Raw genomic sequence first — 12079 nt, 5'->3', positions numbered from 1 at the left:
TATTTAGTATAACCTATTATTCATATGACAAAATGTGTTCGTTAGGACTAGAGAAGAGCATTTTTAATTGCCAACTCCAAATGAAACAGAATGAAAAGTGGCACTAAACTTGTCTAAGTCTCAATATTCTCAACTGTACAATGGGGCTAATAATGGCATCCACTTCGCAGGTTAGGCTCACACCAGGCTCAGTGCACATAGAGCAGCCTTATCTGGGACGCGGCAGTCTCCAGAAACTACAGCTGTTGTTTTGTTTTCATAATTAAAACTCCAGGTTCTCAATATTGGGTGAGTCTGAATTTCTCAAGTTTTATAAAAATCAGATAGTATAGTAAGTCCAGTTGCTATATATCTAACATTAATAAGTTAGCAAAATAACTTGGGAGATATCTAATCGTATATCTTATTGGAGATAATGATACATGCTTGCAATAGATCTTAGGAAGATGACAATCAAGTTCAAGTAAATGGCACAATCTTTAACTTCCCTCCCCTGAAATGTATAAATATTGCAAAATGCCTTCACAAATCCTTCACAACTGTGTTCCCAATAAAATACTCTTCAGTAACAGTATACTGGAAAACAAGAGTATAAATGAAAAAAGTGAAGAACAATACCAGGAGAAGTTGTATTCTGGTCACTGAAGAGGCTGAGAGCCGAATCAGCAGAAGGAAACACACAGGTTTTTTGACTAGAATCAGTTTCTGTTACTGAAAATTCAGCTTCTGAAGTCTCCTCTTTGTCACTTTGAGCCTCCTTATTCATATGAGTCAGGAAACATACTAATCCAAAGTAAAATAGTAGAGGAAAAAAACACATGGGGAAAAAGATATTAACACTTAGTTAACACTTTCACATGGCAACAGATATATCAGAAGTTTACACATATTATTTTGATAACTTTCTACTGTATAATGAAATAATATGATATTTAAAATTTAATCTCCCTCATAGTAAAAAAACTATTAAATTTATTATCAGTTTCAGAAAACATGGCAGACTGAGCTAAAGTAGACAGGTTCATACCCTGTTATAGAAACACAGAAGAAATGCTAAATTAAAAAAAATAGATTAATATGCAACCAAGCCCTATAAATAAAGAAATCCCCCAGTGCCAGAAAGAAAAAGGAATCAAAGCTGGGCAATATATGGGCAATGATGCTGGGAGAGTCCATACAGAAAGGAGATGTGGTTTCTGCCATCTGCAGTAGAGAGAACTAAGCTACCTTCATATGACCCAGAGCACTGAAGGATAGCTTTGTCCATAAAATAAGGATAAAAACCCTGGAGAAGCAGCAAAGAAGTTTTCTATCTGCCTGAATAGCAGATGGGAGAAAAACGAGTCAACTCTGAGAAATAAAAACCTCTGTCACAAACCATGAGAGACTATGGACTCTGAGAAACAAACTGAGGGTTCTGGGTGGGGGTGGGGGGGTGGGGTTAGCCCAGTGGTGGGTATTAAAGAGGGCACATACTGCATGGAGCACTGGGTGTTATACACAAACAATGAATCATGGAACACTACATCAAAAACCAATGATGTAATGTATGGTGATTAACATAATTAAAAAAACAAAACAAAACCTCTGTCATGCCACAAACAGGTATGGGATCTGAATTTATACTATCTATGTACTACAGCAACTACAAGCCAAGAAATGTATATAAAAACTTGTCCCCCAAATTTTTCTACTTCAGTAGATCCCAAGAAGCAAATACAAAACCACATCAAAGGCAAACATATACAACCCAGCAGAACTCCCCTAAAGATTAGGGGAATTACAAATTAAAAATTACAAAATTACAAATTGCACAAAGAAACCACCATAAAAGAGAGCATGCAGATCTGACAATTGAAAATATACACACATGAAGTAAAACAATCTGAAAGGGCATAAAATATTACTAAAATCATTAAATAGATAAAAGAAGACATAGAAACCATAAAAAAAGAACAGGACAGTACATCCAGCAAATAGATTTGAAAAAGAAATAAAACTTAGACATTAAGAATACAGTAAAAAAATTAAATCCTATAACAAAGATATAGCAGAAGAGAAAATTAGTAAACTAAAAGGCAGATCTGAGGACATCATCCTAAGAACATCATTGAGAGATAAAAAGGTGGCAATTAACAGTTAAGAGACAGGGAATAAAGTGAGAAGGTCCAACATAGCTCTTTTTTTTTTTTTTTAAGATTTTATTTACTTATTTGACAGAGAGACACACAGTAAGAGAGGGAACACAAGCAGGGGGAATGGGAGAGGGAGAAGCAGGCTCCCTGCTGAGCAAGGAGCCTGATGTGGGACTCGATCCCAGGACCCTGGAATCATGACCTGAGCTGAAGGCAGGCGCTTAACGACTGAGCCACCCAGGCACCCCCAACATAGCTCTAATAGGTGTTTTAGAAAACAGAACAGAAAGAATGGGGAGGAAGCAATATTCTAAAAGAAAATGGATGAAAAATAACCAACATTAAAACTGAAAATTAAATAATCATTCCAACTCTCATTTAGAATAACTTTTAAAAATATACACACTGAGGACACCTGCGTGGCTCAGTCAGTTGAGTGTCCGACTCTTGATTTCGGCTCAGGCCGTGATCTCAGGGGTGTAAGATGGAGACCTGCATCTGGATTCTCTGTCTCCCTTTCCTGTTCCCCCCCCTCCGCAAGTGAAAAAAAAAAGCTCTTAAAAAATACATAAAAATAAAAGTATATACACCGAGACACACTTGTATCAAAAATATAAAATAAGTATAGATGGGAGGGAGGGAGGGAGGGAGGGAGCAGATCAATGTTAAAAGCTCTAAAGTCTTTATATTGTTTAGGAGGTAAATATATTTGCCTTAAATTTTAATTCAACTATGAATATTGAACATTCAAGAATAATCACTAAGAGATTAAAAAGAGAATGTGTAATTTCTGTACTCTCCACACCCAAGGTGGGGCTCGATCTCAGGACATTGAGATGAAGAGTCACATACTCCACCAACTGAGCCAGCCAGGTGCCCCAGAATGTGTAATTTGTCCATAAAATTTACCAAAACTGACTATATATCCCAGGCCACAAAGGAAATTTTAACAAGTATCTAAGAATTGCCATTATCATACACTTATCTGAACCAACAGAGAGGAAAAGAGAGAATACAGAAAACCCAATCCAACAGAAGGAAAGAAAGCAGCTCAAAAAGAAAAAAATACATAGTAAATAGAAAGCACAAAATAAGATTATAGAAATAAGCACAAATATATCAGTAATCACAATATACATAATATAATTATATTTGATGATGAAGACACATAAATTAACTACTTTTAAAAATGAAATCTAGGGCGCCTGGGTGGCTCAGATGGTTGAGCGTCTGCCTTCGGCTCAGGTCATGATCTCAGGGTCCTGGGATCGAGTCCTGCATCGGGCTCTCTGCTCCTTGGGAGCCTGCTTCTCCCTCTGCCTCTCTCTCTCTCTCTCTCTCTGTCTCTCATGAATAAATAAAAATCTTTAAAAAAAAATGAAATCTGTTTATATGCTGGACACAACTACATCATCATCACTCAACTTGAAAATAAAGGAATATCTAACTTACGGAAAATACGAGAGAAACATGTTAAATGACCCCACAGAGAATCAATTAGCAAAATCCAGACTCTGAAAAACACTTCAGGACAAACATCTATGTTTCTTCAACAAATCAATTGCAAGGGGGAAAAGAGAGAGAAGGCACCAGGAAGTTAAAAGAGACTTATAAGCCATCAAACGACTGCCATGTATGGACTTCACTTGGATTCCAACTAGAATAAAAAAATAAGCTATTTTTATAAAATGAGATAGCTGACAACACTGAAACACTGATTAGATATATGACAATATTAATTTTTTAAAAGGAGCAATAATATTATTATGCCTGTGTTTGAAAAAAAGAAACCTTATCTTTTAGACATATTTACAAAATATTTATAGGTAGATAATATGCTATCTGGGATTTGCTTCAAAATCATCCAGGAAAAGGTGGGAGGAGTAAGTGGGTGTATACATAAAAGAGGACTGACCATGAGTTGATAACTGTTAAAGTTGGATATAGGGTACATGAAGGTTAATTATACTATTCTGTCTTCTACTGAAATTGTCCATGATAAATTTTTTAAAAATTAAATGTATCAAAAAAGATACAGCAGGGAAATGTTAATAGTGGATAAAGTCGAGTCTAAAAACATTACTGGGGATAAAGAGGGTCATTAATGAGAAAAGGGGCAAAATTCAACCAAAAATATAACAATAATGAACATAATCATTTTATAACATAGCTTCAACTATATAATGCAACATTTAACAGAATCACAAGGAGAAATTCCACTATCACTGTGGGCAATTTTTAATGCATGCTTCTGAGCAAGCAAACTAAAAAATCAGAAAGCATACAGAAAATCTGGACAATTTAAAAGTTTGATTAAACATATATATATGTATAAATATACAATTTAAAAGCCTGACCAAACATACACACACACCTTATGTACGTGTATACACACACACATCCTACATAAACCAACAGTAAATGCATATTCTTTTCAAGTAAACATTTACCAAAACTGACTATACATCCCAGGCCACAAAGGAAATTTTAACAAATATCTAAGAATTGCCATTATCATACACTTATCTAATCATAATGCAATGAATAGATGAATAAAAATATAGCCCAAACCCCATAATACTGGGAAGCTAAATATCCCTTTTATGAGCTAAAAGACATCTTAATACAAATTACAAACTATCTAGATCAAAACAACACCAAAACATGATGCATATCAGCGCTCTTGTCTGGGTCCTTGCAGGGACATATTCAGCTTCAAATACATATATTAGAAAAAAAGAAAGAATGAAGTTAGGAAAAAGCCAACAGGTTAAGCCCTCAAAAACCGAAGAAATAGTAAAGCTAAGGGGTAGAAATTTATGAAAAAGAAAATTAAACAACAGAATCAAACCAAAGCCTGTTTAAAAAAGAAAAAGAAAAGAAAACCACATTAAATTGCTGACAAGACTGAATGAAAGAGAATGTAGGGATAAACAACTATGGATACAGTAGAAATTTTAAGTAACTACCCTAATTTCATTCTTTCAATAAGAAATTCAAACATATACTATTTCACCACTGCCTGGCCATATAACCAGAACCTCAAATCCCAATTCTGCAGTTGACCAGGGACAAACAGCAACCTCAGCACCATGCTTTGTGCAACCCTCAGCAAGTGTGTGGCTGAACGCTCCCCATTCTAGGAGGCTATGGCATTGGCTTCTCAGGAAAACAATGGCCTGGGTGGGAGCCAATCACATTATCACAAGAATAATCCTAATCTAAATCAGGGGACTGCGGGCTTGGGCTCACAAATGAAAACTATTCCTAGTTCTCTAGCTCCCAAAGGGCAATGCTTATTCTTTCAAAGCAAGGCTTCAGCCCCCCCACCAACTCCCCACTACATACACACACACACCTTCGGAAATGCCAATGGCTTTTGAAGCCAATGGTTTTTCAGATTCAGGACCAGAAGACAATTCAATGTGATCTTCAGGTTCAACCTGTAGAAAAATACACAACAAAATAACTTAAGAATTTTATAGTTTGAGGGGTGCCTGGGTGGCTCAATCGTTAAGCGTCTGCCTTCAGCTCAGGTCATGATCCCAGGGTCCTGGGATCGAGTCCCACATCAGGCTCCCTGCTAGCTGGGATGCCTGCTTCTCCCTCTCCTTCTCCCCCTGCTTGTGTTCCTGCTCTCGCTGTCTCTCTCTCTGTCAAATAAAATTTAAAAAAAAAAAAAAAAAGAATTTTATAGCTTGATAATTTCACAATATTGTTAAATAATCTTATGTACCTTTTAAATATTAGGGTAACAAGTGAAAGAAATGGGATTAAATCTAATAAGAGCTAAATGTGGGGATGGGTGAAGAGAAGGAAATTTTTACTTATTTGTAGTCTAAATGATTTAACCTTTTTAGACATCATAAGGAAAACAACATCAGATAATTTTAGACTGGGGAGGAACATTAGCTACCATTTAGACAAAACCTTTCATTTTAAAAATGTGAGAACAGGGCCCAGAGAAATTCAGTGACTTTCTTAGTGGCAAGACATGGATTTGAACCGAGGTCTTCAAAGCCCGTAGTCAGTGCTTGTCCACAAGTATCCCTCTGTCTCTTCCAGGCTTGAAGTCTGTTCTCTTAATTAAAATAAACAAGTCACAATCTGTGTATCTATGTGTGCATTATAATAGGATGAGAACATTTTAAAACAATATCCCAAAATCTCTCATTTAAATTAGTGTTAGTTCCTTCGAAGTAGTCACCTTAGCAAACTAAATACTTATGGAGTTTGATCCACCTTCCTTTGGGAAACTTCCTTTGAAATTGTCTCCCAGGCTTGCACTACCATTATTAACAACTGTTCTGGTGATAAGTCTTTATTATACAGATGTGATTTTATTACTGTCAGAATCCAAAACTGAGAGAGCAAAGACAACCATTAAATAAACATGTATTGAATGCTTGCCATGTTACCAAGCAAAAGACACGGTCCCTGTCCTCCAGCATTTAAAGACTGGGGCTGAGAGGGGCGCCGTAACAGAATTTTTAGGAACTTCTTCAAAATACATGTGTGTGATCTACACCCTCCCCCCTGCCAAGCCACTGTCCCCTCCTCTGTCCCCAGCCTACCACCCCAGATTCAGTAGGGCTGGCATGTATATTTTTGAAAAAGATCATGACATGCACAGCTGTCCTTTTATCTAATAGATCCAGATCTGTGGAAATTCCTTCTTGAGCCTCTTCCTTTGGTTTGCTTTCTCCTGAATCTCTTAACTACCTTAGAATGCTCCTTCTCATGCTTTGTTGTTGAATCATCTTTAAAAGTTCATGCACCCACATAATTCTGTCCTTTACCCTCTTTTTCTCCTCATTCAGTGTATTCTCTCTGGGTGAGTGCCCTGTTATGATTTTAACTTCCTCTTAAGGACTCTAAAATCTGTACCATCAACCCAAATCTAGCTCCTAAGCCCCAGAAGCATATATCCAACTGCCTACTAATCTCACAACACTTCAAATTTACGATGTTCCTGACTGAAATCACTGTGCCTCTCTTCCCCCAAAACACACAGACTTCTTCCCTACTGTGGAAAATGACTCCCCCATTCACCCAGGCTCGAAATCTGGATACTACTGTGAATCTATTCTTCTTCACCTTCCCATAGCCCAATACCCTCTGAGTCCTGCTACATCCTTCTCCATCCCCAATGCTTAAGTTCAGGTTATCATTACTTCTTGGCTTGGTACTCAGTGGGTCCCAAACATCAATCAGTAAGCCCAGTATAGAGCTAGCTGCATAAGAATCATTCATGAAGCTTATTAATTACACAAATTCCTGGGTTCCACCCCAGAATTACTTAAAATCAGAATCTCAGGGGTATGAGCCCACAAGTCTGCATTTCTAACAAGTTCCCAAGATGACTCCAATGAGCAGCAAGTTTCGAACCACTGTGACCCACCTGATCTCCCTGTTCTCAGCCTATTCTCTCCAATCTGCCCTCCACACTGCTGCCAGAGTGTCTGATCACATCATTTCACTGCTTAAAATTCTTCAGTGGTTCCCTCCTGCCTATTTATAGTATAGGACAAAATCCTAACCACTTGACATGGCAAACGATACTTCCCATCATTCCTTATCCACACACCTACCTTCCTCTCCTGCCAGATGTCTTAAAGCCCAGTACCATCAACCTCCACCTCACGGTGTTTCATCAGCCCTTCCTTATCTAACTCGTGAATATCGATTCATTACCAACTCCAGAGTTACCTCTACAAAGCCATCTCTGATGCCACAGCTTCACTTACTTACCTGTCCAGCCACAACAGGTCATGTGTACCTGTGGTGTTCTCACCAACCCTGTTCACATGTACTTACTGGTGTATACATCTATCTTCTTTTGTTAGATTCTAAGCTGCTTGAGAGTAGTGACTATGTATGCCTTATTTATCTTTCTATTCCCAGAACTTAGCAAAGGGCCCAGCAGGTAGAAGAAGATTGATAAATGTTTATTGATGAAGAAACGATTCTTGGACTCTGGAGCACGCCAGGATCAAGACTAGATTCAAGTGTACATAACATATTTGGCTGTAGATATGCTTAATATACTAAAACATAAGGCCATTTTGGAAAGTGATTCCTTAGAATAAGGAGTTCCAAAGATGACTCTAACACTTAACACTCATTGTGAAGTGCTAGATCTAAGTGTGGGTTAAAAAAACAAAAAGGAAAACAACCAAATAAACATCATAATATTATTACTTAACAGTAGTCCTACCTCATGTTTCACATAAGTTTAATCTTAACTTTTTAATATGTGCTAAATGTTTGAATTAAAGAAATACCATAAACCTAATAAACACATCTTTTAAAATGTCAACCTGCTAGCAACCTAGAGTATTTGTTAGGTAAGTCAATGATAAAATTTTTATCCTGCAGACCAATTTGCATTTCCCAATACAAGGCTTTAACACATTCAAAATATTTTTACTATTTTGTTCCTTAATCTTTATTTTATGTCAATTTTACTTCCTAAAAAAAACAGGTTTGTGCAAAATAATTAATTCATGTTTGAGACTTCCTATTTGTCTAACTACCATGATATGCCAATACACATAAATAATCTCTGTCTTATGGGTATTTTTTAAAGATACAGAAAACGTTCTAAGGACCACATTCCTGTTGTATCAAATGTTTAAAAGAAACTGAGAATTCCAAATATAAAGACAACAGTATCTTTATAAAGTTAAAAAAATCCTGCTGCAGAAAATGATACTCCATTATGAGCAGGGTTCATTTAAAACCACATTCTTGTTTTGTAATTCGATATATTTCTTTTCCTGGTAGGAAGCATTGGTTCACATCTTAGAAGTTTAAGGCAGTGGTTGTCAACTGGGGGCGATTTTGTCCCCCAGAGAACATTTAGCCATGTCTGAACACATTTTTTTATTATTACAGCAAAGCTAGCAAGTGAAATTCAGGGATGCTACCAAACATCCTACAACGCACATGACAGTCTTCCACAACAAAGAATTATCTGGCCCAAATATCAATAATGCTGAGGTTGAGAAACCCTAGCTTAAAAAATAATAATAAAATAAAAAATTCCCATTATTTTGAAAAATCAAATGTCTAAAATTACATCACATTACAAATCTAATAACTCAGTAACAAACAGCTAAAATAAAGACAGTCTACCTTATCACAATGTGGATCTAGCATTTTGTGTCTGGGGCAATCCTGCTCTATGTTTTCAGCAATGTTCTGTATTGCTAACATCTGTGCATCAATTTCCTGAAGCTTAGAGGTGAGATGCTCGAGCCGGCGAGCTGCAGAGCTCTGCGCAGGACGAGCGGCAGACACATCCTGCAGCGGCTCCCACAGCAGATCATCCTCTGCAGCAGCTGACTTTGAGCTCTGTTCTTTGAATCGAAAATCTGGCTTCAGCATATCTAAATATTAATAAAGGTAATCAATAACAGAATAGATTAGAATTAAGGGAGAAGTAGATGCTGATGATCTAATTCTTTTGAAGACCTCATTTTAAGTCAACATAACATTCCCTTCTAAATCTGTTTCAATACACCCAGAAATAACACTTCAGTTTCTCAACTTCGGAGAGCTGTCTGTGGTGAGATAAGAATACATAACAGTATTACTATTACCACATAACTCCACATAGAAGGCAGTTTGAATGTTACTTTTACCCTCTGCTACAAAAACATACTTCATCAAAAAGCAACTTATTTTTTACTTTTTATTTATCTTAAAGATTTGCTTATTTATTTTGGGGGAGAGAGAGAGCGTGGGGAGAGGGGCAGAGGGAGAGACTCTCAACCAGACTCCCCACTGAGGACAGAGCCCAGTGCAGGGCTTGATATCATGACCCTGAGGTCATGACCTGAGCCGAAATCAAGAGTCGGACACTTAACTGACTGAGCCACCCAGGTGCCCCTATTTTTGACTTTTTAAAACTCGACTTGAAAACCAACAGTGTCACACAGTAAAAGCTAGGCCCACTATGGGCCACCACCAACTCTACATGGGATGTCAGGCTAACATTAAACCTCCCAAGACCAATATCAAAGCCAATGATTCTCCCTACTCTTAAACTCAATTGATTCTTGTCCCAAATTTGAAACACTTCTTTTTTAAATGTGTTATTTTTCCGGCTTCTGGGTCTCCTCCTCCCTCTATTGCTCTTCCTTCTTCGTTGTCTTCTTGTTCTTCTCTTCTGCCACCCACCCCTCTGACCCATCAGTACTTCCAGGGTGCCCGTCCCAGCTCACGTCTCCCTCTACACACTCTCCCTGGCTGGTATCACTGGTGCACAGGTGGCTCTCAAATTCACATGACATCATGTGCTCCAGCCCTTAAATCCACCTATGTCCTGGATATCTCATTTAGGTTGTCCCAAAAGCCTATCAATTGAAACTCCTAGCTCTGCCCCTCCAACTTGCTCCCTCTTCCTGATTCTCCAGTTCAGTGAGTAGCATTATCATTCACCCACGTTCCTAAGCCAGAGGCCTGAGAGTCATTCAAGGTTCTTCTCTTTCCTTCAGATCCAAAGTAACACCAGATATTGATGGTTAGCAACCAAAACCTCCATTCCTACTACCATTGCTTAGCTGAAGCTTTCACAATAGATGGACCCCAAATAGCATCTCTATCTCTAATTTATTTTACCCCTATTTAGTTCACCTTCCACACAGATCCTTTAAAACATAAACGTGATATTGTTCCTTTCCCACCTCAAATTCTTCAGTGTTTCTCTAATTCCTTCATCTTAAAAATCCAAATGCCTCAGTATGAGGACAATGCCATTCAGTCTTTCCTCTGTCTCCCTCTCCAGCTCATCTCTTGCTACGTCTTAAACAAACAAAACCACTCCACTGCCTCCAAGCAAACTTTAATTCTCTCAGCCTCTGCAGTCTCCATCAAACCTCCACGTCACTGCACAATCTAGTCTCTCAGTCTCACTAAGTCCTGCTTCCCTTTAAGATTCCACTGAGGTGTCTCTCCTAAACGTCTCCGTCCCCCCTAGAGATGGAGTAGATGCTGTATTTCCCAAGAATCTCATCCAGACCACCTTGACAGCACTTCCCAAGCTGTATCGTAACCCTCTGCTTCTCTGCCTTCCTTTCCTCCTCTAGGTGAGCACCCAGCAGAGAGCCTGGTATTACGCTCTTCTTGAGCCCTGATATCTGGCCCCTGACTTAGTGTTTATTGAATAGCTGGTCAAATGAGGATTATGATGCCTGACCTATCTAACTTACAGAGGTTTTGTGAAGACTAAATTATGCAACAAAATACTCTGAAAAATGTGAATCCCTAAACAAGTGATTCAGCCCCAGGCCAGTGTGAGGCTTCCCATGAGAGGATAATGGCAAACTGCAATGCAGGCAATGGCCGTTGTGCCACTTTCCACTACCCATTTTGGCCTTACCTTTTTTTTTTTTTTAAGTAATCTCTACACCCAATATGGGGCTCAAACTCACAACCCCAAGATTAAGAGTCACATGCTCTACTGACCGAGCCTGTCAGGAACGCCTGGCCTGACCTTCTCCAGCTTGACTCTCAGAGTACTTTACCATCTATCCTTCCTGTTTTCAGCAGCTTAAAGTGTCTCCCTTAGTCACTCTCAGGAAAGAATTTTGTATACAAACTTCGAGTAGAAAATACAGCAAAAGAGCTGGACATGCTCAAAATCCAGAATGGCCTACAGACATAATGAAACTAGCTTCCCTCTCTTTAGAGAATCTGTTCCACTCCCACTGACTAATAGGAAAAATCACCTAGAGGGTTAAATACTGAGCTCCACTGACCCTGAAAAATTCTCTCTGGCCAGCAAAACTCTGCTTGCTATTAATAGCTGAAAGCATTCCTACTGGAGATAGTTTCTAAAATAGGGAACTACTGTCATTCAAAATGGTGAGCAAGTAGCACTAAAAGTAGGAATTTATCATTTGCTTTGCTTTTGTTTTAAATACCTAGGGACCCTGTCC

At 38.3% G+C, this 12079-nt stretch overlaps 1 protein-coding gene across 2 annotated transcripts in view; it reads right to left on the bottom strand.

The window, feature by feature from the left end:
* Positions 1-12079, bottom strand: part of CPLANE1 (ciliogenesis and planar polarity effector 1) — a 133068-nt gene that overhangs the window by 25272 nt on the left and 95717 nt on the right. For both annotated transcript variants that reach the window (XM_044916948.1, XM_044916949.1), the window contains 4 exons: positions 9273-9526; positions 5494-5578; positions 903-905; positions 614-783 (listed from right to left, as the gene is read on the bottom strand). In XM_044916948.1, coding sequence (XP_044772883.1) covers positions 614-783; positions 903-905; positions 5494-5578; positions 9273-9526 — 512 coding nt within the window. The remainder of the gene's footprint in view (positions 1-613; positions 784-902; positions 906-5493; positions 5579-9272; positions 9527-12079) is intronic.

This window comes from Neomonachus schauinslandi, chromosome 7, assembly GCF_002201575.2.
Source record: "Neomonachus schauinslandi chromosome 7, ASM220157v2, whole genome shotgun sequence".
In the NCBI taxonomy this organism is placed as follows: Eukaryota; Metazoa; Chordata; class Mammalia; order Carnivora; family Phocidae; genus Neomonachus; species Neomonachus schauinslandi.
Note: the sequence above shows the minus strand (reverse complement) of the source record. Positions and strands in the feature narration are given on the sequence as shown.